This window comes from Lonchura striata, chromosome 1 (assembly GCF_050655825.1).
Source record: "Lonchura striata isolate lonStrDom1 chromosome 1, ASM5065582v1, whole genome shotgun sequence".
NCBI classification, from domain to species: domain Eukaryota; kingdom Metazoa; phylum Chordata; class Aves; order Passeriformes; family Estrildidae; genus Lonchura; species Lonchura striata.
This window is the reverse complement of record NC_140703.1, coordinates 1,124,136-1,152,129: the sequence shown is the minus strand read 5'-3', so window position 1 is coordinate 1,152,129 and position 27,994 is coordinate 1,124,136. Positions and strand designations below refer to the sequence as shown.

At 43.9% G+C, this 27,994-nt stretch overlaps 1 protein-coding gene across 1 annotated transcript; it reads left to right on the top strand.

The window, feature by feature from the left end:
• Nucleotides 1–10: 10 nt before the first annotated feature.
• On the top strand, nt 11–27,028 carry LOC144248495 (uncharacterized). Its single transcript, XM_085560812.1, has 7 exons — nt 11–26; nt 479–1,589; nt 1,684–1,803; nt 3,366–3,440; nt 3,562–19,624; nt 20,790–20,921; nt 21,013–27,028. The coding sequence occupies exons 1-2, from the start codon at nt 11–13 to the stop codon at nt 1,549–1,551; spliced, it is 1,089 nt and encodes a 362-aa protein (XP_085416938.1). The 3' UTR covers nt 1,552–1,589; nt 1,684–1,803; nt 3,366–3,440; nt 3,562–19,624; nt 20,790–20,921; nt 21,013–27,028.
• The last annotated feature ends 966 nt before the right edge of the window (nt 27,029–27,994 follow it).

Here is a 27,994-nt window from a genome sequence, read left to right as displayed (position 1 = left end):
GAGGCGGAATATGTGGAGGGGGAAAGGTATCACGGAAAGGCGGCAGGAGGAACCGGGAGCGCGTGGGGGGGAGCAGGGAGAGGGGGCACGGGGGAGCCCGGCTGGGGAGAGAAGGAACAGGGAAAGGATGGAGGAACAGGGTAGCGTAGGGGTGAGTAGGGGAATAGAGAGGGAGGACAAGGAAAGGAGAGTAGGGGGGCCCGCCCGGGAGGGAGGGAGGGGAGGGCTAGGGGGGAGAGGGAGGGGGGGGGGTTTGGGGGGGGGAGGGTGTAGGGGGTGGGGGAGGGGAGGAAGGGAGGGTCGATAAGAGAGGCATAGAGAAAAAAAAATACAAAAGAAAAGAAACGCGCAACAAAAGCAAAAGAAAAAGAGATATAGAGCCCGACCGGCCGCAACCTCCCGCTCCGAGCGCCCAGCACCAAATGGCTCCGCCGGGCTCGCCCCGCGGTTTAAATACCCGCGGCCCCGCCCCGCGCAGGCGCGCTGGGGCCCCGCGCACCTGTGCGCGCACCTGTGCTGGCCCCGCCCCCGGCCCCGCCCCCCGCCCGTAAATGGCGGCGGCTCCGCGCCCGCCCCGCGTTCTGTGTGGATGCTCGGACGGACTGCGGCGGGACCGGCGCTCGGAGCTCCGTGCGGGGATCGGATCGGGGCAGCTCCCGGCCTGCGCGGCATCCGAGGCGCTCAGCTGAGATCGGGATCGGGATTCGGGTTCTGGTCCCGCCGGTGTCTGCTGGGGGAGCCGGGCGGAGCCGCTCCTTCCTCGGCGGGCAGGGAGGGGGTGCCGGGGCCGGGGGGGTCGAGGCGGGATCGGGGCTGGGATCGGGACCGGCAGCGCCGCGGCCGGGAGGAGCCGCTCCGGGACGGGCGCCGCCGCTCCAGCTGCGGCCGGCGCGGGGCTCGGGTCCCGCCGGGGCTCGGGTCCCGTTCTCGCTGTGGCCGCGGGGAGCCGGGGCTGCGTCGGGGCCGGGACCCCATCGGCACCGCCGCTCCCGCAGCGCCGCCTCCGGCCCCGCGGGCGGACACGGAGCCGCCCCGCAGCCCCCGCGGGATGCCGAGCCCCCCCGCCCCGGTAGCCCCGTGGCCACCGCGCTCCCCTGCGAGCAGCAGCGCCCGCCTCCCCCGCCCCGTGTCCGCATCCCCGGGGGAGCCCCGCCGGACGAGCGGGGCTGCGGCGCCGCGGCCGGGAGCGGCCGCTCCGCCGGGGCCGCTGCTCCCGCTCCGGCTGTGCCCGGTGCGGGGCTGGAGGCGCCGGAGCTCCGAAGGGCAGAGAGCACCTCCTGTCCTTGGCTCTGCGGGGCGGGAGCTGCCGTGCCCTGCCCGTGGCTCGCAGCGTGCCGAGCGCACGTCCCGGCACGGGCACCGGCGCACGGGACAGCGCTGGCACGGACACGGCTGAAGGGCTGCCCGCGGCTCCTCGGCCAGGGGCTGCTCCCCACAGGCACGCAGGGATGCTTCAGCCCGGACAGACGCCACCGACAGCCCACAGGGACCCCAGGGAACGGCTGGCATTACCTGGGAATGGAGGCACGGCCGTTTGCAGAGGGGCTCTGACAGCAATCCCTGTTTCTGACCTCCCACACAGCTGCCAGGTATGTTCCAGCCACCCCAAATCTCCTCCCTCTTTTCCAGCCGGAGGCTATCATTCACCAGCAGCATTTGAGCCAAGGCAATCTTCCTTCACAGGTACTAAATGCCAAGCAAGAGCCTTGGAGATGCCTTGAAATCAGAGGTTGGAGTGCAATTATGTTTGGAGATTTCCAGGGAGCCAGCTGGAGGTGCAGAAGGGATGGAAAACTCTCACAGGTGGGTCCCACTGGAGATGTGCTGCAGGCAGGGATGTGCATCCCTTTCCTGAGGGGAAAGGACATGCAGAGGCCACTGCCGAGGCTCTGAAAGGAGCTGAGCTTCTGCAGGAGAGATGTTCTGCCTCAGCACAGGCCGGGAGCTCATCCAGCCACTGCCTTGTCCTGCTTTAAAACATCAACTGGAGCCTGAGCTCCGGGGAGTGAAATCAGTTGAATTCCAGGGAACTCTGTCAAGTGACCCCAGACACATCCCTGGGGCTGGGGGATGAGGGTTTTAAATAGCAAGTTCTGTGGAATAGAGACCTGTCCTTGTCCTGATCCCACTGAGCTTCCCTGGAACCTCTGCTGGTTCCTGACACAGCTGGTGCTAAAGTGGCAGCTCTGCATGGGAATTTCCAATCTCCACGAGGCACTGTCAGGTTATTCCAGCAGGAATTCAGCAGGGAACCTGGGGCTGTGGGTATAATTCATCTGAACTAGCAAAGCTGATACTGAACCCCAAATCCAGGCACCATACAAAGAACAATCTTTGTGCTAAAGCCCCTGGGCTGGGAAATTTCAGCAGCCAAATGTATGGAATGATCTAAATCCCAGCAGGCAGCATCCCCCAGCGGGACAATCCAAGTGCCAGGGTGGGAGCTCTTGTCCTTCCCCTGCTGCTGGTGGGACAAATTCCCTTGGCACAGCTGGTGGGGCAGGAGCTGAGAGCAGGAGGGGCAGGAACAGGGATGGGAGATGAGGCTGCTGGAATGTCACCTGGAGCACCTGAACACGTTCTGTCCCTGCAGGAGCCAAAGCAGATCCCTCCTGGCCGGGCTGGAGGGCAGCTGCTGGATCTGCTCTGGGGGAAAACTCCCTGCCCCTGCCAGGAGCACTGGCTCTGCTCTTCCTCCAGCTTCTGAGCAGTGTCAGGGCCACCGTGAGGGAGTTCAAACCCGAAAAATCCCCACAGCCCACGGAGTGAATGATCCCAGGAGAGAAACGCAGCATTGAAATAAAAATCTTACAGCTCTGTCAAAAAGGCTGTGACAACACTGCCACGGGATTCCCAGGAACCTTCTGGTTTGCTCTCGGAATGCTCTTGGTTCTCTTTTATGTATTTTTAGTCCCTCAGTGGGCAGCTTGTAGGATTTATTCTGGGACTTAGAGGTTGAGCAGGGTTGGCTCAGGATTGACCTTCACCTCTGGTGCCTCTTTGTGCAAACACAACGTGGCCGGGCTGGGTGAACTCGTGACCTCAGCTTTCCCCTCCAAAATGTCCCTCACTAATTTCCCTGGGGTGAGCTGGGATTTTGGCCCAGACTGTCACTCCTCGCCTCCCCGTGCCCGCGCAGTGTCCGTTCTGTCCCCACGGTGCCCTGGGGACACCGGGGGGTCCCTTTGCCTTTCTCCTGCCCCTTTCCAGCCCGAGGCTCCTCTGCCCGTGTCCCACACAGCACAGGGGCACCGAAGGGGAAAGGCTCCAGAAAACATTTCTGCAATTCCTCAGCAATTATTTATTTATTTATTTATTTATTTACTTATTTACTTATTTAATCACATTCTTCTCCTCTTCCCCAGGGAGAAGAACATGAACTCACAGCCACTGAGGCCTGACGGGTTCCTGCAGCGAGAGCTCGGTGCGTGTCCGCAGAGGTGAGTGCAGCACCTGAAAGGAAAAAGCACAGGGGAAAATGGGATTTATTTTGCTTCAAAGTTATTGCAAGTTCTTAAAGCCCAACCAACTTTTGCTCTTGCTTTTGGTCGGGTGGAGCAGGAGCAGTGGGCAGAGGTGGTGCCATCGATGTGGACGTGCCCGATGCTTTCTGGGGCAGAAAAAGGAGATTAAGCTCACCTTACATCAAGCAGGTATTTAAAAAGATTTATAGCTCTTCAAACGTAGCACCCTTTAATTACCATAATGTTTCTTCCATGATTTTAACTAATTCCCAGTGTATTTTATAAAACTTAAAATAACACCTCCTCCCCATAAAACAGATTCATCAAGCATTAGATAAAAAGTCCTTGTGCCAGTCTCAGGCTTCCACATCTAACAGGAGACCCTCCCCGTAAGCAAACAAAAAAAATCAAAATAACGTACCAAAACTAGTCCTTGCTAACACTAAAAATACAGCTCGACCGTATCCAAAAAACCCCCGATTTTATTTATTCCAAACACCAAATATTCTTAAAATTCTAAATCAATAACTCTTAAAAAAAAACCCCATCAAAACTTACTTCAAATATAGAAAAGCCTAACTGTATAGATAAATATTTGTCCAAGCCCACAAAAAATATAAAACAATCTAATCAATATCCTACATTTAACAAAACCCACTACACAAATTAGTACCATTTAAAATGTAACATAAATAAAAATCTATTACTGAGAAACATATTTCCCAATAAATAAAACCACCCTGTAAAGATATAAGTAATAATCTTAACTCAACAAGCTAAAATGTCTCCAAAACCAAAAGACTTAAAATACCTTCAATATTTATAAATAACAACATTCAATATGTTAAGTGTTAATAAAATCAAACAAAATTAAATGCCAATACATTTAAATAAATACATTAAGTTTCTTTTTATCTATTAAAATTAAGTTTATTATTCCTTACTATCAAAATTCATTCAATCTAAATTTAAACGTTATTTAATATAACCTATCCTAAGTTTTATTAAAAATCACTTCTCTAAACTAAACAGTATATGGTTAATATTCTTAAAAAAAATAAAACAACTCAAAACAACTAAAAGAAAACACTACCAAACACCTATTCAGAAGTAAAAAAAATACAGTGTATTGTATCATCAATTTCATCAAAAATTCTGTTCTTCATTACAATCTCTACTCTTACATAAAATTTCTAATTCCTACTTTTTTTTTCTCTACTTTTACAGCTCTTAAAACAAGTTAACTCTCTAACTAATCTCTACACTAACTCTATAATTTAACCTAAATTTATCTCATAGTTTTAAATATTTTTCAAGACTAAAAAAAATATATTTCATTAAAAACCTCCTCCAAACTGTTAATCTGATCACTTTCCTCAGTTATTATTACAAAATCACTTCAATATAAAACTCAACTACAACATTAATTTCTTTTTCTAAGTTTCACACTAAGTAATCGCTCTCTCATACATTTCCTCCACCTTCACACTCTCAATATCCAAATCCAAACTCACAATCCTGTCCATAACCACTTTCAAATCTTTAAAAAAAAGTTTACTATATTCAAATATATTCTAAAAACACTTCTAAAAAATCCAATTATTAAATAATGTGATTCATCTTTAATCCTAACATTTTTACTCTTAACTACTATTTTTAAAAACATTATATAAAAATATATTAAGTAACATACACCAATTAAAATTTAAACTATAACCTAACCCTATATCTACCTAAATAAAATAATTAACAGGAAACCCAAATATTTTCTGCGTCAAAAATAAAATTCAAATAATTTTAACTTAACAATTTAACTTTATCAATATAACAAATAAACTTATTATTTTAAACTTAAAAAATCATTATCCACACATAATTATTTAACTTACTACTAATTTAACATTTATCAATTGTTAAAAACTCTAAAATAATGTACCATCTTTTAATACTTACTAATGATATAATTTCACCTATGTTACTAATTATAGATATTATCTAAGTAATTCCTAATTATTATCAATTTCTTCTTTACTACATACATTATTTTATTCTTATATTTCTTCATGCTTATAACTGAAAAATTATAACAACTTATACCATTATCTTGCAAATCTATACAATTTTATAAAACAAAACTTAACAATACTTATTTCTTATATCAAAACATAAAGTTTACTTATATCTCAACAAGTACAAAAACCCAAGTAAATTTCAATAAGGAACATAAAACCAGATCACACAAAAAACACACTCACCACTCCACAAAACACCAATGTAAATACACAGATAAATTACACTATGTAAATACAAATGTAGATTATGCAAGAATTGCAACTTACACCTGACGTCTTGTACTGCACCCACCAAAATACATAAACTTTAGGTTTCTTTATAAATATAAAAATCAATATTATAAAAATCTTATTTAATAACTTTCAAAGTATAAAATTCTATCAAATATTATACTTCTACTCTATTTACTTTATTTACTTTTAATTATATCACTTTACCAATTAACCAACCTAAAACAAACATTTAAGTAACTTTCACTAAAGTTTCAAGTTTAAATACTTTGTATTTATCTAGCACTTCTCAAAAAAATCCATTTTTTACCTACTTACTTAATATACCAATAAAAAACATTACAAATAATCCATATAATTAAAAAGCCCTTACATTATTAACTCTTAATATAAAAATAGTTACCAATTTAAAACAAAAACCTCATTTATCCAAGGCGGGAGATGGGCATGCAAGGCAGTGAAGTGCCAGGGAGTGGTAAGAGGCCAAGGCAAGTCTAGGGTTGGCTTTGTCAGGAAAGCCAAGGGAATAAAAGCTGGCGGGAAAACACCAGAAAATTGTGAGAAAGGAAGAAAAGGGGTGTTCCTCTGGGAAGGTGACACGGCTGACAGGCAGGCTGAGGCGCCTTCCATCAACACCTGCAGCACGGGCAAGAAACAGGAGGAGCTGGAAGCCGCTGTGCTGCAGGAAAGTTACGGCCTTTTGCATCTCTGGGATGTGGTGGGCTGAATCCCATGACTGCAGTGTCACTACTGAGAGCTCCAGCCTGGTCAGAAGATACAGGGGAGGAAGGGGAGATGGAGGGATTGCCCTCTGCACCAAGAAGTGGATTCCACGTGAGGAGCCGTGTTTGAAGAACAGCCACGAGCAAGTCCAAAGCCTGTAGGCAAGAACCCGTGACCAAGGCAGCCAAGGAGCCCTGTGGATAGTATCTACTCCAGGCTGCCTGATGAAGGGGATCCTGCTGACAAAGGCTTCTTTCTAAAGCTACAGGAAGCATTGTGCTCGTTGGCTTTCGTCCTGCTGGAGGGCTTCAACCACTGCGCAGTGCAGATCCTTTCTTGACAGGTGACTGAAACAGAGTTCCAGTGACCTTCTCAGTTAAGGTCTGTCACATGCAAAGAAATGCTGCTTTTAGCATCACTAGAAATTAATGCCAGCTGTAGATATGACAAAACCACAAGTGTCTTGCCCACTGAAAATTTTGAAAGAAAGCAGACTGTCTTCAGCAAGATTTAGGATCAAATGCAAAGAGCCACATATCTCTTACCTGATTAATTTCATAGCCACGATTTCGTGTCTTTTGGCTCTTAACATGGATAGTCTTAAGCCGTACTTTGTCATCATTTGGTCAGCTCATGAGGTTTTTTAGTTTTAAAAAAGGCAGAGAAACTGCAACTATCTATCTTTGAGTAGAGGAGCACATACAAAATGTCAGGGTGAAAGATTACTCATACCAGTGTGAAAAACGCTAATCACTTGGTTTTTAAAAGTTTAAAAGTTTAATAATAATAAAATGGTTATAAAAATAATAATATCACTAGAGTACTAAAGTTTAGAGTTAGGACAATTACAAGACAATAAAAAAAGTAAAGAATTACGGACGTCCGGATGTTCTCGGACATTAAGTTACGAAAAGCATGACTTGTGAATAAAGGAATCACCCTTAAACTAATATACTTGTTGCATATTTATATATCTTTTATGGTTACGAATGCATTCTATTTTAAACAAGAAACTCTGTTTGTTGTATGTTAATTGTTTCCTTTAATCCCCTGGCATCTTTGAGTCTGAGTAAGGCCTGAAGAAATTAACTTCTTCTGATAAAAGCCATAAATTCCTCTGCTTTGGAAGATTTAGGTGTTCTTTGAAGTAAGTATCTCATTCCTAAAAAAAAACTTCCCCACATACATAGTCTCTATTTTAACATTAGGTTAGAACCTAAAACTGTATTTAACACACTACTTAAGTGAATTAACACAGCATAACGTTCTAACATTACACATAGAATATTCATTATAGCCTTTGCGAAAAGCCAATCATAAAATATGCATTTTTCACACCAGCAAGGACAAGGAGGTATTGAAGGAGACTGTTGAAGGAGAGGTAAAGTCTTAAATGCTAAAACTGAAGACAGAGCATCACTAAGTTAAAGATTTGTCTATTTGCTTTTAAACTGATACAAAGCAAGACAAAGTAAATTATTATAACTACTTCAAATCTAGTTGAAAATGTGCTGAGGTGTGCATTAAGACCAAGGTGGAAGTTTACAAGTTACAAATGCTTAAGACAATTCTTGCTAGGGATAGATAGCATTGCATCAGGCAGTTTACTATTCCAACCATTCCTGAAAGATTTGCATCTCAAAAAGATATGGCATATGAATTCTTAAATTAGACCAATAATGACATGCACCCAAAAAAGAAAAACATTCTCTCTTCTCCCTTTCTTTTCTGCTTTCTTGTCATAGTGTGACTAAGGAGAAACGGAAAGAATCCATGAGTGACAGAGCTGATTCCAATCAGTCCTCCCCGATGGAGGGATCAAAGGCCAACTGTAGTGGACCAAACAGGGCTTTCCCCTTGGAAGTGTATTCCATCCCGTCGAGATCAGCACAAACACAAGGGATGAAACCGACTTCCCACGGCTGCCATCCAAGCTATGACACTGTAACTCAGTACCACCTGCACATTTTTTTTGCTTGAATCCTTAAAGTAATGATTCTCTCCATCTCCATCCCTTAAAATCCAATTCTGTCAGCTTTTCAGTGTTCAAAAATGAACTAGTTAAGATAGCACTGAGGAAAGAAAGAAGAAAATAAGCATATTTTATTGTGTAAGTAATTAGATTTGAGATGGAATTACTAAAAGGTAAGCATACATGGACCCCCCACACACACAGTTGTCTTTTTGCAGTTGCACTTAAGGATTGTACTTCAAATATGGTTACACAGATATCTTCCCCCCTCCACATTGACTGCCTCTTAATATTAGAACTAATCTGCCACAAAATTACATGAAATAAAACAGTGAGAAATATACTTGAGAATGACTGTTGTTTACGAAATGGGTAATTTATAGTATACAATTACTGATAAGGTAGAACAAGAGTTCAAAAACTGGACTGCATTACAAAGCACTTCTTCAAACATCAATTTTGGATTATTGCTGGAAGGTACTAACTGGTCTGTTATAGACTAATTTACAGACATTCATAAAATAGTGAAAAATGCATGCTTTAGAAACCTGGGACATTTCGTGCCTTTGTGCTAGCAGAACATGAAAATGGAAGTGATTGGCATTTTTCAATGTAGGTTAGTAGCATTTAGAGTTTTTATTCTGGTGTACTAACTGATTCTTTGTATTTTTTCTCTTTTTCTTCAGGTGATTTTTCATCTTCAGGTTTAGTCCATGGCTGCGAAACTTCTGTAAAGGTAAAAATATGGTGTATAGAATACATATATACATAAACAGAAATAAAAAAGTCTGTTAAAATTGGAATTGTCCCTAGAAAAGGATCCTGATCTCTAAGTGCAAAACCATACAAGTCTGATGCTACATACAGCTTCATATCACTGCATATTATATATATATATATAAACAACCACATAGGTATTTAATATTTAATTATTTTGGAAAACTCTCCTTACTCCTGCTTCCAGGGCTATACACATGACACTGTCAAATTAAGTAATTTGACTACCAGCTTTCCAAATATTTAATAGTTTGCAAATTGTTACCAGCCAGAAATAATTTTGAACAGATCAATTACAATCAGACACAGTCAAAGTCTGAATTAAGTAGTCTTCTCTTTTGAGACAGAACTTGGTGAAGAATGTGTAAGTCTACTTTAAGTAACTGAATCTCATGAGACCTTTTAGTAAAACCCCAAAAATTACTCTGGAAGAGAATACCTGAAAGCTTGTCTCTGTTTCTGCTGCTTCCAAACGAGATGTTGAATCATTACGATTCCCCAGACATGTCTTGGCCACCTGTCAATAGAAATGTCAGAGATAACTACTTCATATTTTTTCCAAAAATATTCAGTTTAAAAAAAAAAAAAAACAAAAAAAACCCAACAACAACAGCAAAAAAATACAACCCAATTTGGGTCTTCTTTTAAGCCTCCTTGATGAAATGGAACTAAGTTTTCATAGCTAAACTTATCCCAGACTCCCATCATCCCTGTAACAGTCTTCAACAATACAGTCTCGTGACAGCGAGTTTAACAACTTCATACTTACCCAGCTTTTTTTCTTCGTGTTTAAATCTCATCACCAATAGTGAAGTTTACTTCTACAGGTGGTCCTAGGGAACAGAAAATTAATTACAAGTGCCTTTTATGGGTGAGGAAATAGTAACAAACAGTAGAAAATCAGCATTACAGTTAGAACTTCTCTATTACTATTCTCTTGGCTATACTCTGGATTCTTAGGTATAATAATCCCTGAATAGGAATATAAAGTCACTGAATGGAGAAGTCAGGTGACTCTCAAGGCAGAAAATCTTGCTGCATTACTTCCTGTCATTTTATTCAAGAAATAATGTCATATTCTTTGCCAATATGCTTTTTAATATCTGGGAAAGCAGAGTTGCACAGCATAAATAAAATTAATTACAAAGTGGATTTTTGAACTAAGGAGATCTTCAGGTATGAAACCAGAGATTTGCTCAACACTGGAAATTCTACTGTATTTAAATCCAAGTCCCTTCAGGAGTAGGGTTAAGGATGCAATAAGAAAAGGAGCTGAAAGATTAAATACAGTCAAATATTCATAATACTTGGTCATTGCTCTAAAATGAGTTCACATTGGAATTTCTCTACTTGTTTTGCTATTAAAAGTGACACATTTAAATGGAGTGAAAACGACAAGGTTTTTTTAAAGTTTTGAGTCATCAAGACTCTTTCCAGTGTAACAGTGGGAGGGGTTTAGTCATGTTTAAGCTACTGAAGGCAGCCTCTGAGATGATGCAGATGGATTTGATGTGGGGAACTCTTTCTCATATTTTCCCACTCTAGACAGTAGAAATAAAAATTGGATTCATGTAGGGAATAATCGAGGCAGTATTGATTAAAATAAAGTCTATTGATAAAGCACCTACTCCTTTTAGGACAAAAAATCAAACATCAAACAAACATGTGGTTTATGTCTTAGATAAAGACTAAAAAGTCAGATGACAGGGTAGCAATTTTTCGTAGTCTTGAAATACTTCAAAACCTTATACGTGTGGTCCTGTCAAAACTTCCATTTAAATTATTTACTCTTAATCTAGATTTAAAAAAATTATTCCAAGCTGAATTATCCTCAGAAAAAATGAAGATTTAGGTGACTTCTAGGTGTGTGGCTTGAGGACAAAAGATACTCTAGGTCCAACAATCAATAGTATTGCAAAATGTGTAATAAAGAGGATAGAAATAATGCTAATTAAATATGATAATTTACATATCCAGAATTTTCTCTGACTGTACCTACTAGAACATGAAATCAGGTGACCTATTTCACCAACATCATTTATAGGAGATAGGAAGCAAAAACTATTAATTGCATTAGTAAAGCTAAAGGTCAACTTCTTAAGACATATGCAAAGGAAAAAGAAAAAAACAACCCCGGTCTGCTTTAGAGAAAATAAAAGTGAACAATAAAACAATGCTGTATGAGTGAGTAGTCTTGCAGTGTCTTCATAGGCCAGACAACAAAGGCTATCTTGATAGGAAAAGAGCAATAAAGATTAAGTCTGTATTATTTCACATTTGTTCACTCAGAGATCTTCTCCTTTTAGTAGCACACCATATGGATCACTGTTGGAGAAAGACAGGGACTTTTTCCTAAGGATGTCTTTATGATGTTAAAGCATAACATATTCATTATTGACTCCTTATCACTGTGAAACATTGTATATCATTACCAAATAAATTACAGCTTGAAAACAACAACAGTTCAATAGCCAGCACTGTAACCAGCTCCTGTGGACGAGGTGCAAACACACACACACAGAGGGCTGGGTTTAACAGAACACAAACTGAATCCCACACACATATGACCTCAGGCATATATATATATATAAATACATACATATACATACACCCCCACCTGTGTGTATTTATGTGTTTTTATATGTCTATATCTACATGCATATATAAACACATAAATATGCAAACACGCATAACACATATATCTTTGTGTCCCTCAGCTAAAGATCAGCGGCAGAATATAAACTCAATGAACTAGAATACCTTTCACACCCTTAGGTGACAAAGAAAGCAAAATATTAAACTTCTGTTATTGTTGTTAGTTCCCTCTATGCCAAATAGTGGATTGTTTTGTATGTTTGTCCGTCAGATTTCCTCCCATGAGAGGTACAATCATTACCAATGGACAGAATGGGAGCTCAACATGGCAGAAACTATCAAAAAAGCAAAAACTATTTGCTGTGTTGCTTTCCTCAGCTTAGCGTGCAGCCCGATTAACAAATTATCTGTGTGTGAAATTATGGCTATAAAATCTGCATATTGATTGGTCACGTACACAAAATTTGGGAAGTTATGGTATTCAATTGTCCTAGTAAACAGCACTGCAAAGCTGGAGAGCTTCACAGCTGGATGTATAAATGACAAAGGTGGATAAACAAAGGGTGCATCTTTATTACTGTGAGAACCCCGGCCTTGCTCTGGGGTCTCATGTGGTGGTGAAATTCCTCCTCCCACCCGTGCTTCCAAAGAAAAACTCCGCAGGCTTTAGCTGTTCGGTCTCAAGGCAGTTTATCGCTAGTTATCTAACAGATTATGTTCTTGGACTGCGGCTGTTTGATCAGCGGCCTGGGTAGAGGCACACACACCCCCTGACATCCTCTCGATCTGCTGCCTTCTTCGTCTCCCTCTCCGCCCAGGGCTGCTGCTATCTTTTATAAGATATATTACGTATAACATGTTTACAATTATTCCCCAATACCTACTACCTAGTTGCCAAGTGTTTTTCTACTCTAAACCGATCTGTCAGTGCCAACATCACCAAGAACATGGAGGTAAGGAAAAAGAAGGAGGAAGAACAGGATCAGCCCACTTTCCTCCATCTTAGAACTTCTGACCCCCACCTACAAAGTGAAAACCCCCCTGTACAATACTAAAAAAATTTCCCCTCTACTTTGTAACTACTTTTACTATACTATCTAACCTTTTGTGATTGCTTGTTCCACCTCCAAAGTTGGCAATTCATTCCATGGCTCAAACTCAAAATCACAGCTGTTTTTCAGCTGTCTGCCAGGGTCTAGAATGCCTCTGACCAAGGCCTGGAACCTCTAAAAATGTCTGAGAGACATTTTGAGTTCCCACATATTAGAAAAATTTTAACACGCCAGTCAGAACTCAGCATGTCCAGTGGCTATTGAATCATGCAACTTTACCTGCGAACAGCTGAACAATGTAAATATAAGTATTTTCTACTGCATCAACTCAGCAAATCAGAACTGGCTTTATGGTCAAAAAAAACATAACAATTTAAGGTCAAATAATCAATTCACAAGTGAACAGGAAATCAAGTTTAAATAAGTGGTATTATAACAGTTTTTGCAGTTAGAAAAATCATTCTGCTGCTCCTAAAGAGCATCATCCAGATTTAGTTGACCAGACATTGGAGTTTCAGTGTTCCTGTGCATCACTGCTCCTCTTGGCTTCATAGGGCACAAAAAGCAGATAGGGAGGTTGTTTGTAAAGCACGATGGGGGAGAAAGTACTGGGTTAATTCTGAAGAAAAGAAACCAGATACAGGAGAAAAGAATGGTGTGGTTAGATCAACTGACAAACTATTTATCTTAGTTGTCAGGTTAGGTTCACAGTTTACTCAAAGACACGTTTTATCAGATTTGCTCATGAATTTGTTACAGATCTGTACTGGGAGCTGCTTTAATCACTGTTTAGAAGAAAGATACAGAACAAGAAGTATGTGAAATGTGCATATACCTTCTCAGAAGACACCTCTGCAGTTTTTCATACGCTTTTCCTGTTTTAGATCAGTGTGCTAAGGGGATGGTTAAACTCCGATGATGTAACTTCTTATGACCTTCCTCTTCCTAGTCCTCATTTACAGAATCAAATTTCCTTTAAGGATTTTATTTGCTTGAAATTTCGTTATAAAAATGGTTATTTTTTTTCCTCTTATTACACCCTTTGGAAAACAATTGGAGAGTGCAATTTGATCAAAGCTCTGAAACAGATTTAAGAAAATAAAGCAAAATGCTGTAGTTGCTTAGAAATGTATACAATTTTGGCTCCAATACAGAATATCCTTTGTCGTTGAATGATTAATGAACATAGAGTGTTTTTTTTACTGCAGGAAATTAAGGCGGTAAATAAAAAGCACTACCACTTCTATTTATCAGAGAAGATTCTGTAAGGACAAAGCAAAAAATCTAATAAGAGAACAAAGAATAATTTTATAAATTCTTTGATGTTGTAGCAATACCAAGCAGGTAGTTAAAAATGAGATGTTATATGCATAAGAATTATCTGACACGAAAAGGCAATTAAGTAAATTATGGTGTAAAAGCCAAAATCCCAAAAGCTTTTGGGAAGACAGAAAAGGGAAGGAATACAGGGGAAAAAGCTCTGCAGAACTCTGGTTCTGCACAGAGGCTTTCAGGAGTCAGACATAAGAAAGCATCTCCGGATAAGGCTAAGAAAAAGTAGTACTGACAAGATGCCTCTAATAAAGTACAAATAATAAAAAGAATGGAAACTTTTACAATACTGAAGGTAATTTGGAGGGGGGTTTTGATGAATTTCAGATGCTGTATCACAGGATATTCTACCTACTTCTGGCTATTGCTGGTCCTATGCCAAATTTCATTACAGATAAATATCAGCAGCGTCTAATTTCCAGATTTGCTACTCTGTATCCCATTTGCCAATAACTTTTCATTTTTTGTATTTCAGTATTTGTTCTAATGTAAACAACACTAATTACTCTGAACAGGCATAAACCCCATAAATACAAAATTGCAGAAAGATCACAAATATAAGATAGAGATGCTTAGCCGTACAGACTTAAAAATACCAGTTGGAACCAGCAACTAACCATTTTGCTTTATTTTTTGCCTCAGTATCTATAAGGTTGCATGTTCTTCTCTAGTTAGTCTTCACTACCTTAATTCTTTCTAAATAGAAATCACATTTTATTTATCAGAGACACAATAAAAGGACCTTTGTGAAGTTCTGAGAAAGGATTATTGAAATAATAGGTTTCTAAGCAATGCAGTTTCTAGTACATCTTCACTAATATTACTTTGAAATGCTGCATTACAACCTTAACCATCCAGCCTTAATCTTCCTTCATTTGAATGCAAGAAGCTGTAAAAACTTCAGAAAAAAATGACAGAGTCAAGTAATGAAAAAAACAATTAAAACTCTTCCTAAGTGTTGCATTTTCTCCAAGTGATACTGTTCACAGGTACAAATGGCAGCTTTGACTTACCAAAGAATTAGGATCCTTTGGGTATAAATTCCTTCCAGTACTTTCAGAACTTAAAGTGGTATTTCTAATGCCACTATATGTAGGCTAATTGTGGAAAGAAGATTTTTATTTCAGTTCTCAAAGCTAATAATTTGAATTCCTTGTGCCTTTCGTCTCTCTTTGTTAATGTGAGATGATGATGATGAAGAAGAAAAGGTTGCTAACCAATGTCATCACCTGCACTATTTTTATGGCCATCTTAGCCTATGTTAAGATGGACAGGGTGTCTGTCTGCTGATGGACTGAACAGTTAAAAATACAAGCTGTTAGAAGGACAAAAAACAACCACCTAAATAAGTAAACCACCATCTCACTAACTAAAACCTTGATTTTATGGAAAGGTGAATCTTTTAGGTGTCTTTGATTGCAATACTTGATGCAGAAATTAAATACTGGTTTGACTTTTGAAATATATTACCAGTTATTTTCTTTTCCTTTCTCTTTTAATGTATTCACTTCTGTATAAAAGACCTGTTTAAAATGTCTGATACAAGTATTTAGCCTAAGAGGAAGAAGAAGAGGAGAGAGGAGGAGAGAGTAAGAGGAAGAAAAAGAGAAGGGAGGAAGAAGAAGAAGAAAGAGGAGAGAGTGAGAAGAAAGAGGAGAGAGTGAGAAGAAAGAGGAGAGAGTGAGAAAAAAAAAATGAAGAGGAGAGAGTAAGAAGAAAACAGAGCAAGAAAAATAAGAGTCAGAGATAAAAAGAAAAACCAAAAAAGTCAGATTAGAAAGAGAAAGGCAGAGAAAGAGGAAAGAAAGGTGGGGTAAAGAGAAAAAGAGTGAAAGACAAACAGAAAAGGAAGCACTTGAAATGAAAGAGAAAAGCAAATAGAGAGACAAGAAAAAGAAGAAATAGAGCTGAAAACCTACAGGAAAACAAATGGAGAGACTGAACACAAGGTAGGGTTCAAGAGAGAAAGAAATAGAGAGTTAGACAAAAAAGTTAAAGTTGGACAGAAAAGGAAAAAGGGTCAGAGACAAAGACAATGATAGCAAGTGTTAGAAAGACAAAGGCTGACAAAGAAAAAAAAAAGAAGAAAACATAGTGAAACCTAGATTGAAAGAGACAGACATAGAGACATGGGGAAATACATGTAGAGGAATGGAAGAAAATAGGGTGAGAAGGAAATAGGGTTAGAGAAACATAGAGATGTGTTAGAAATGGAAACAAAGGAAAACACAGCCAGAGACAAAGAGTTACACATGGAAGGATAAAGTGAGTAATATACTAAGGAGGAAAGTAAGAGGCAAAGGGAGAAAAAGGGTGAAAATGATAGGACTCAACCACACCAAAGAAAGACAGGAGATGAATGGTGGGCAGGGCAGAGGGTAAGAGGCATCATTATTAGGGCTGATTAATCTTTATTCCCTTAAACTTCAGCAATACACAGGGAAACAATGCATACAAATGCAAGTACAGAGACAAATACAACAAAGAATACATCATACCTAGGCACACAAGTACAAGTCCAATTTACATACAGCAAAATACATCAAAAGACAGGAACAACTGCAAAGACAGAACAATATAATGTACTACAAGCCAAATACATATTGACACAATATAACCGTGTCTCCATTTCAGAAAAGTCCACAACGCTTTTATTGTTATGACGCACCCGGAACAAAAACGGCGCAAAACGCTCCGCCGACGTGCACGCCCCCTTCGCGTTACGCACAAACTCACATTCACGGCAACTCGCTCCGGAGACTCCCAAAAAATCCTCCTGCCTGATGAAAACCCCCCCTGAAAGGCAAAGGCCATACACACAAGGTTGTATCTGCTCCACACACACACACAGCTGCAGACACAAGCACACACAAACTCTCACAGACAGACACAGACAGTCACACTCTCACACATTCTTCTGCTGACACGCTGGCTGCCACCCTTACGTGAAACGCTGCACTGAAGAATATGCTTAAACGCTTCTTCTGACCGCAGGACCTCCATGTCAAATGGTAGATTCCAGGAAATTCTGTAGGGACCCGGGGACCTACGAGACAAGGGGAGGCGGTCAGTGACTGACTATCTGAGAGCTAGGAGCTATACCAACTCTGGGCCCATCAGTGTTGTACCCCAAACCCCATAGAGAACAGATGAACGGCAAAGCTTTATAACTGCTCTACCTGAGCGTGACTACTTGCCCGGGCAAGGCAGCTCCGATCATAATTGCCACAACAGAGGTGCATACAACATAAGGCAACGTAGGTACATACAGTATAAGCACAAACAACATAAGGCAACGTAGGTACGTACAGTATAAGCACAAACAACATAAGCCAACGTAGGTACGTACAGTGTAAGCACAAACAATATAAGCTAACATAGGTAGGCGCAACATACGCACATACAATAGAAGCAGACACAGGTAGGTGCATCATAAGTGCATACAACGTAAGCTGACAGAGATACAAGATAAGTGAGGACTTGATATAATTCTCCAGAAGACTAATTTTTGAGCCCTATATCCTTTGAGAAGGCAGATGCTACGGAACTACTGTGGTCAGGTGATGAGGGGCTAATAAGCTCCGTACGGAAATCCATGAGAAGGGCTACCAAAACTGAGAATGAAGACGGATGAGAACATCTCGTGTACATCGTCCGGACCCAAAAAGTAAATATGTAAAAATGCCAGAATAATTGATATCCGGGAAGGTACGTGAGCAAAATATGGCCAATACGGCACAAAATGATGTTGCTAAAGCATGGAGATGTAACAAAGGCCTATGACACAGACAACGTGACACGGACACAGACAACGTGACACGGACACAAGTGGAAACTGCCTGGCAATTTCACCTTATGGACCCAAGATTCCTAGCCCAAGATGAGCCATGGGCTGATGATGCCAAAGAAAAGAAAGCCCTAGGGCAGTAGCACTTGATGATGACATGCAACTCCTTTCAAGATGTTAGTGCCAAAGCACTTAAGAGGAAGCCTAAGAAGCTCAGTAGGCCTAGAGAAGGAAGAAATGACTACAGGGTGACTGTAGCTATAGCTCCAGACATGAAGGCGGGCTCCTATGGTGAAAAGATCCACGACAACGTCAAGAGTCAAAGAAGGCCGCCGATGCGAACGTCACGAGAACCAGAGAGGGATCGGAACTGCCCTGCCCAGCGAAGACTCTGGGGGGGCTGAGGAGAAACCCTCTCCCTTTGCTCCCGAGGGGCCCGTCCCACTATGGGCCTATTCTCCAAGCTAACATCAAATAGCCCCCTGTGATAGTAAAGGTTTTCCCCCCATCTCCCACCTACTGGCCCCAGCACTTGGCTTTTGCAAGACAACCGGATGGAATCCAGTGTCAGTTGGATGTGGACGGCGAGACGTTCTCTGCATCAGCTTCGGTGCTGCCGTTTCCAAACTTCAGCTACGCTCCTCCTCAGGGTACCTAAGACAAAACAGAAAATGCAACTAGTGCCCACAAAAAGAGGAATCCCCGAAACTCCGACACACCGCTGCCCCGGCTCACCTGAAGTCTTAATTTGACTCCACAAGCTGCCTGGAGGATACCTGAAAAACAAAAAGGTACACACTTAGCATGCTGCTGCATAAGGGTCACCTGTGAGTCACTGTGCCAAAATGCCAACTCACCCGCTCGCCTCTGTTCCTTCACACAGCTAGGGCAGCGACAGCACCTGCAAAAAAACAAAGCAAAACAACCCACACTGAGATACTGTGAAAACAACATCCCCCTGACCTGAAAAGCACACCCACCCAGACCTTACGCTTGCACCCACCTGGCCTTGGACATCCAGACATCCGGACCAGAGACATCTTGCAAGATGACTGCCTAAAATAAAACAAAGTAACCAAGAGTGGATGCTTAGAATTGCACCAAAACCTGAAACCTGAGCAAGAACAACTCCTTCTGTCCACTGCTCACCTGGCACACAGGGCCTTGACTGCTGCTATCTGCCTGGACCTCCTAAAAATAAAGGCAAAGAACACTGCTCTAACACGGTCACCCTTTAGGCTTCCCCTGCAAATGCAAACAATGACTGACCTGATCATGGCAGCACCCTCACCCAGGACTGGGGCTCTCTGCCACAGATTTGAACTGTCTGCATCTGAAAGGAAGTTAGGACTAGTGTGAAATGGCTGAGGGAATGAAGCCCCTTGGCAAAGGCTGGGGTTAATATACCCTGATTGGGCCCGCCGCTCATTCCCATGGCACCCAGGAAAAGGGAAGGGGCAAACCCCACCGAGTAGAAAAGCCCTCAGAGCAGCTGCAGCTGTTCGGCTCCTCTGGCTTGAATTCAAGGGGAATAAAGGGCTGGATATAGAAGGAAACTCTTCAGGGAAATGACAGCTCTTTTTTCTACAACTACTTGGAGCGAAAGGGCAAAAAAACTGGTAAGAAATAAAACTTTGTTTTTAGGCAGCATATCTAGATAAGTTGGGTAATTTGCTGTTAACTTACATAATTATTCCTCAGTGACTACTAAGTAGTGCTCAACATGAGACTAAGGGTGGAGAAAAATACTAATTATATGAACAGTCTAAGTCTTCTTCTTGGGGCTACTAATTAGGACTAACTACATTATAAATAAGAAAAATAATAGGCTCCTGGGCAGCATAAAGGTTAAGTATGTGCTAGGCTTGCCTTTCTCTGAGGTACTTAGTCCTAGGGCACAGAAAGAAGTGCCCTGAAAGGTAGTTTTAAATGCTGAAAAATCATTTTAAAAGAGCCTCCTTCAAGTGAATCCCTTAAAATGAGGAAATGGGGAAAAGAGAGGCTTTCCTCACTTTAAATCTCTCCAGTGATGAAGACAGAGGGATTTTCCCCTCAATCCAAACCCTTAAGAAAGAGAGATAGCTGGGCTTCCCCCTCAATTTAAGCCTTAGGACAACAAAAATGGTTACTCTTAATTCAAACCCATAAACGACACTGTCAAGGTTTTCCCCCTCTATTTAAACTGGAAAAAAATGGAATATGGGGATTCCCTGTCAATTAGCACCCCTAACAGCATAGAAAAGGCAGGGACTCTTTCAAATGAGACCATTAAAATTGCAGGGGAAGTGCGTTTCCTCATTATTTGAACGCAAGAAATGACGGAAAAGGAAGCTTTTTCCCATACTTGAAACCCCTTTTCTCTCCATAACCCCTCTTTTTTCTGGGAGTGCTGTGGAAGGTCTGGGGGTTCTAGGGGAGGACTGACATAATAAAAGGGGAAAGTTGAAAGCTCTCCCGTGGAACCCCACATGCTGCCCGGCCTGCTCAGGTGCTGCCCCTTGGCAAGAGGGCTCTTCCCTTGGCATTTTCTCCAAGGGATGCTCCGGCTGCTCCCTGGTCCCTGCTGGATGTTCCGACCATAGCTCCTGGCAGGTGTGCCCAGGTAGCTGCACTGAAAGCAGCTGCTCACGCAGGGAGCTGCTACACCTAGGAGTGAGGGATGAGGTGAAGAAAGGTCCTGTGGGGTGTTCCCTCCCCTACACAGCCCCTTGCCAGACCCTTAAACAATGGGGTGCCAGATTTTCATTTCAAAGATAATTAACAGTCTTTCCCCTGGCCAAACAGGAATTGCGCTTCCAAAATTGCAAACAGCGAATGATTTCTCACAGACCACACCTGCCGACACCAGAAACTCCCGCAGCCCTTGGAGAGCAGCACGCCTTGAGTGAACAGACATCAACACACAGGGAGGGTGAGGTTGGTTTTACAGGGAAAAAGGGCAGAGGTCAGGTCACGAGGTCTGTGGCCCCAAGTGACTTTCAACATCTTTTCGTTCTGAATGGCACAGGATTAATCCTGGAGCAAAACTGCTGCCAGCAAGAGTTCTGCCTGCCCTGGAAGAGACAAGCACCTCCTCGAAACCAACATCAGGAAGTGTAGAGGGTGAGCCGTGTTTCACAGAGAATAGGGCCAGCAACAGAGTCCAAGAGCCAGGGGCCCCGAAAGAAGGGCCGCCCCCTGAAAATCTGAATGAAGAAGGAGGTGTTGTGGACCCAAGCTGCCCTCATGTCGATGAGGAGTTGCCTTGAAGATCCCAAGTACAACTTGCAAATTGACATCAGGAACCAGGACTGGTGAGTTTTCTTTCCCATGGAAAAGGGCCAGAGTATGTGCCCAGGTGCCCCTGGCCCTCAGCTGGCCCCTGACTTCACAAAATCCAAATATCAAAGAACGTATCCCAGACCAAAGCTGTCCCCGCCTCAAACTTGTGCTGCCCTGAGAGTCCCAAGGGAGCCCTACAAACTGACATCAGGAACCTGGACTGGCGAGTTTTCTTTCCCAGGTAAAAGGACCGCTGTTTGTGCTCATGGCCCTGTGCCCACCACTGGGCCTCCTGAAATTCCGAATGGGATGCCAGATGCCTCCCACACCAAAGCTGCCCCCGGCTCTTGGCCTGGCTGCCCTTGCCGTGGTCCTGGGTGGCCCCGGGGTCTCAGTATGGAATATCCTGTGGCTCTGGGATGACATCAGCTCCCTTTGTCTCCTTTTCCATGGCAGATCGCTTCCAGGAGTCCCCGAGTCCTCCCAGCTGCCCCAGTTCCCTCCCAGTGTGCTACCCAATGTTCCCGCTTCCCTCCTGATTTTCCCAGTGTCCCTCCCAGTGTTCCCAGTGCAGGTACGGGACACAGTAGAAGTGGTGCTGTAACTGCTTTGAGCCTTTATTGCCACTATGGGAAGGCTCTGAGGGTTCTCGGGGAGGGCGGGAAGGGATGTGGGGGTCCCAGGGGTGCCACTCTGGGGGTTGGAGGTCCCAGATGGATTCCGGAAGGGGGGCATGGAGTGCTTGAGGGGGTCTCTCAATTGTCACACCGGGAGGGGCCCCAGAGGGTCTGGGGAGGCGGCCCAGGGTGTCCTGGGGGCCACTGGGGATTCTCAGGGATCCCTGGGGACTATTCAGGGGGTCCCAGAGAGTTCAAGGTGGATCCCTGGGGGATCGTTTTGGGGGGTCGCAGGGCTCAGGGGGATTTCCCAATGAAGATCTGGGGGGGAAGGGGGAGTCCTTCAGGGCCTGGCAGAAGGAGGACAACTAAGCATCACCAAACATGTTACGTCAATCTCCTGATACAATCTAGAGCCCAACTACACCCTGCATTACAAATTTCAAGTCCCCAGGACTTGTGCTATTACAGGCTATGCAGCAGGGCAGAGCAGCTGTGGGACAAATACGTGCAGACACCCGTGACACAGGACAGGGAGAGAGAGCTTTTGAGGAGAAGAAAGGACCGAGAGACCCAAAGAACACAGAGTGCACCAGAGACAAGTGACAGGACACACACCAGAACTGCTCTGCCCTGAGCACCTCAGCACTGTGATCAAAACAGACACTTTCCCTTTAGCTGGCCTAAGGAGACACTTCTTGCACATCCCCACCCCCAAAGCTGATCCTAAAGGCCCTCCCATCACCCCGCTTTCACCCCCTCTGTGGGCCTTAGCCCTCCACTTATCTCTCTGGCATCCGGGGATGAGAATCCATGTCGCGTGCCAATGGAGGCTGCCTCGCCTGCGGGGAATGTCCTATGGTCACCGGGCTGTGGTCCCGTGCTCAGCTACAATCGAGAACACCAAACATCACTGCACGATCTTAGCTGCACAATGGACAAAACCCAGCAATCCTGCTACTCACCGTTCTCCAGAGAATGCTCGGGTCACACACTTTGGCCAGGCTCGGAGGCTGCCACCGTCATCGCAGGGTCTGCCTGGGTTAAGAAGAGACAAAGTGACTCGGCATTGCTGAAACACAAGTGGACCTTGGCTCCCCCTCCCTACCTCAGCGACTCACCACAACTTCTCAGCCATTGCCAAAGGCAACCCTGATGCAATCTTGAAATACAAAATTTCAAGGCTTCATCACAGAGTCCTGCAATACTTCCCGAGAGCTCACAAGCACAGAAAATCCAGGCCATCAGCTGTTGGTGACAAGGGCTTGGCATACGCTGAGTGGATTCCCTAAAGCACACAAACAACAATGGATGCTTACAATTGCACCAAAACCTGAAACCTGAGCAAGAACAACTGCTTTTGTCCACTGCTCACCTGGCACACTTGGCCTTGACTGCTGCTAACTGCCTGGAGCTCCTAAAAATAAAGGCAAAGAACACTGCTGTAACACAGTCACCATTTAGGCTGCCCCTGCAAATGCAAACAATGACTGACCTGATCATGGGAAAACCCTCACCCAGGACTGGGGCTCTCTGCCACTGATTGGAGTTGTCAGCACCTGAAAGGAAGTTAGGACTAGTGTCAAAAGGCTGCAGGACAACTTAACAGCACCAAACATATTATGTCAATCTCCCCATATAATCCAGAGCCCAACTACACCCTGCATTACAAATTTCAAGTCCCCAGGACTTGTGCTATTACAGGCTATGCAGCAGGGCAGAGCAGTTGTGGGACAAATACGTGCAGACACCCGTGACACAGGACAGGGAGAGAGAGCTTTTGAGGAGAAGAAAGGACCGAGAGACCCAAAGAACACAGAGTGCACCAGAGACAAGTGACAGGACACACACCAGAACTTCTCTGCCCTGCACACCTCAGCACTTTGATCAAAACAGACACTTTCCCTTTAGGTGGCCTTAGGAGACAATTCTTGGACATCCCCATCTCCAAAACTGACTCAAAAACCCCTCCTGGGGAGTCCCAACCCGGCACCTCTCTTCCATCCCCTCTGTGGGTGGTAGCCCTCCACTTATCTTGCACATATCTGGGGATACAAATCCCCATCAGGTGCAGAACGAGGCCTCCTGCCTGTCTGGGAAGTTCCAGTTGTCACCAGGCTGTTATCTCTTGCTCTGCCAAGAGAAAGAAAACCAAATGTCAGTGCACTACCTTAACAGCACATGGGCCAGAACCTGACAATTCTGCTACTCACCGTCTCCCAAGAAGTATCGGGCCACACACCTCAGGCACGCTTGGATTCTGACACAGTCATCTCAAGGCACACCTAGGTTAAGGGCAGACAAGGTGACATGGCATTGCTGCAACTTAAGTGTACCCTCGCTCCTCTTCCCTGCCTCACCGCAACTCCTTGCCCATTCCTGTGGGTTACCAGGAGGGGACCTTGAAATGCAGAATTGGAAGGCTCTGTCACAGGGTCCTGTAATGCTTCTGGCAAGACCACACGTGCATGAAACCCGGTCCATCAGCCAGGTGGAGACAGAGGTATGAGTACTCTGAGTGGATTCCCTAAAGCACACAAACAACAGTGGATGCTTATAGTTCCACCAAAAACTAAAAGCTGAGCAAAAACAACTGCTTTGGTCCACTGCTCACCTAGCACAATGGGCCTTGACTGCTGCTATCTGCCTGGACCTTCTAAAAATAAAGGCAAAGAACACTGCTGTAACACGGTCACCATTTAGGCTGCTCCTGCAAGTGCAAACAATGACTGACCTGATCATGGCAACACCCTCACCCAGGACTGGGGCTCTCTGCCACTGATCTGAACTGTCTGCATCTGAAAGGAAGTTAGGACTAGTGTCAAATGGCTGCAGGACAACTTAACAGCACCAAACATGTTATGTCAATCTCCTGATACAATCTAGAGCCCAACTACACCCTGCAAATTACAAATTTCAAGTCCCCAGGACTTGTGCTATTACAGGCTGTGCAGCAGGGCAGAGCAGCTGTGGGAAAAATATGTGCAGACACCCGTGACACAGGACAGGATGTGACAAACCAGGGGACAGGACAGGGAGAGAGAGCTCTTGATGAGAAGAATATCTGCAAGGACCGAGAGACCCAAACAACACAGAGGACACCAGAGACATGTGACAGGACACACATCAGAACTGCTCTGCCCTGCATGCCTCAGCACTAAGATCAAAACAGACACTTTTCACCTTTAGATGGTCTAAGGAGACACTTCTTGGACATCCCCAATTCCAAACTGACTGAAAAACCCCTCCTGGGGAGTCCCAACCTGGCACCTCGCTTATCACGCCTCTCTGTGGGTCATAACCCTCCACTTATCTTGCACATATCTGGGGATGCAAATCCCTGTTGGGTGCAGAAGAACGCAGTCTCCCTGTCTGGTAAGTTCCAGCTGTCACCTCTTGGTCTGCCAAGGGAAAGAAAACTAAACATCAGTGCACAATCTGAACAGCACATCGGCCAAAACCTGGTAAATCTGCTACTCACCATCCTCCTCAGAATGCCCGGGTTCTTGGCCCTCACGCTTTGGGCGTGCTTGGATTCTGACACTGTCATCGCAGGGGACACCTGGGTTAAGGGCAGACAAGGTGACATGGCATTGCTGAAACACCAGTGGAATCTCATTCCTCCCCGACTCACTGCAACACCTTGGCCATTCCTCAGGGCTACCAGGATGGGACCTTGAAATGCAGGATTGGAAGGCTCCATCACAGGGTCCTGCAATGCTTCCAGCGAGATCCAAAGTGCATGAAACCTGGTCCATCAGCCAGTTAGTAACGGAGGTATGCACACTCCGAGTTGATTCCCTAAAGCACACAATCAAGAATGAATGCTTAGAATTGCACCAAAAATTGAGACCTGAGCAAAACCAACTGTTTCTGTCCACTGCTCACCTGGCACACTTGGCCTTGACTGCTGCTACCTGTCTGGACCTCCTAAAAATAAAGGCAAAGAACACTGCTGTAACACAGTCACCATTTAGGCTGCCCCTGCAAATGCAAACAATGACTGACCTGATCATGGGAAAATCCTCACACAAGACTGGGGCTCTCTGCCACTGATTGGAGTTGTCAGCAAGTTGAAAGGAAGTTAGGACTAGTGTCAAATGGCTGCAGGACAAATTAGCATCACAAAACATATTAAGGCAATCTCCTGATACAATCTAGAGCCCAACTACACCCTGCATAACAAATTTCAAGTCCCCAGGACTTGTGCTATTACAGGCTATGCAGCAGGGCAGAGCAGCTGTGGGACAAATACGTGCAGACACCCGTGACACAGGACAGGGAGAGAGAGCTTTTGAGGAGAAGAAAGGACCGAGAGACCCAAAGAACACACAGTGCACCAGAGACAAGTGACAGGACACACACCAGAACTGCTCTGCCCTGAGCACCTCAGCACTGTGATCAAAACAGACACTTTTTGTCTTTAGATGGCCTTAGGAGATGCTTCTTGCACATCCCCACTCCCAAAGCTCATTCAAAAGGCCCTCCCAGTACCCCACTTTCACCCCCACTGTGGGCCTTAGCCCTCCACTTATCTCTCTGGCATCTGGGGATGAGAATCCACGTCGCATGCCAATGGAGGCTGCTTCGCCTGCGGGGAATGTCCTATGGTCACCGGGCTGTGGTCCCGTGCTCAGCTACAATCGAGAACACCAAACATCACTGCACGATCTCAGCTGCACAGCAGCCACAACCCAGCAATTCTGCTGCTCACCATTATTCTCCTGAGAACGCCGGGCTCCTCGGGCCGCACGCTTCGCCCACGCCCTCCTGGCAGGGTCTGCCTGGCTGAAGAGCAGGCGAGGTGAGGTGGCGTTCCCAAAACTCGAGTGGACCCTGGTCCCCCTCACTAGTAGTTCCCCCACTTACAGCAACTCCTCGGCCGCTCCTGAGGCTCCCTGGTGCCACCTCCAAGTGACAAAGATCAAGGCTTCGTCGCAGAGCCGTGTGCCGCTCCCCGAATTCCCAGGAGAGCGAAGGAGCGGCTCTGCGGCCGCTTGCAGGGGGGACTCGCTGGTACACGAGTGGACTGCCTAACACACACAAACATGAATGGATACTGAGAGTTGCAGCAGAGACACTACAGCTGCAGGCACACAAATCCATAAATAAATAAACTAATGAAATGCAAAAATTCTACCAAAATATTAATTTTATTTACCCAGTATCCAAATTGCCAAATAGATTAACAGAGACACCCTGTCCTATCCCCTCAATTACACCTCTAAAATCTATGCCAAACAAATCCTGAAAACTAAGAAAATCCTGCCTGTATTGAAATAAAAACAAAAAAAAGTCTTGTAAACGTTATAAATTCGTTAACCTAACACATCAGAACCATAAAAATATTAAACCTTTATGAACACCAGTATGCACTACCCTCGTTTCAACGTATAAAAGTAAAGCTATCCCTACTACTACCTAACACAAATATCACAAAATATAGCAGTAAGAAAAGAAAAAAAAAATAATCCTCACTATAACTAGAATATAAATTTTTTATTTTAAGCCAAAAAAATTCAAACATTCTAAATAGGAACTTCCTCAAAATCAAGTATTTCAATAAACCCAAAAAACTCTAACATATTTCAAATAACTACAAAAAGGCTAAAAAACATAAAACAATCAAGCAACCCACCACAACTATCTAAAACTATCTACAATAAACCTTCTTTAAAAAAACCCAACAAATACTCCTTACCACCTCAACAATACATCACCAGCGACACCAAACAACTCAAAATACTCTAACTCCCATCCAAAAAATGCTCTATCAACTGAAACACTAAAACTCATCTAAAACACCCGCTTACCCTTCAATAACCTCCTCTAACTTACACACAAATCTAAAACCAATAAGAATTAACTATAAACTATCATACCTTAAAGAACTCCACCATTAAACACTACCGTACCAGACTTACTATAAATCAAAAACCCCAAAAAAACACACCACTGTTAACATCACCAAAACATTTTTCTCTATTCCTCTAACAACCAAATACAAACCTCGATTTACCTTCACTTGAAAAACATACAATACACCTACAACCAACTGCCCCAAAAATAAGAACACAGTCCTACCATCCAGCATAAACTCATCCAAATGAA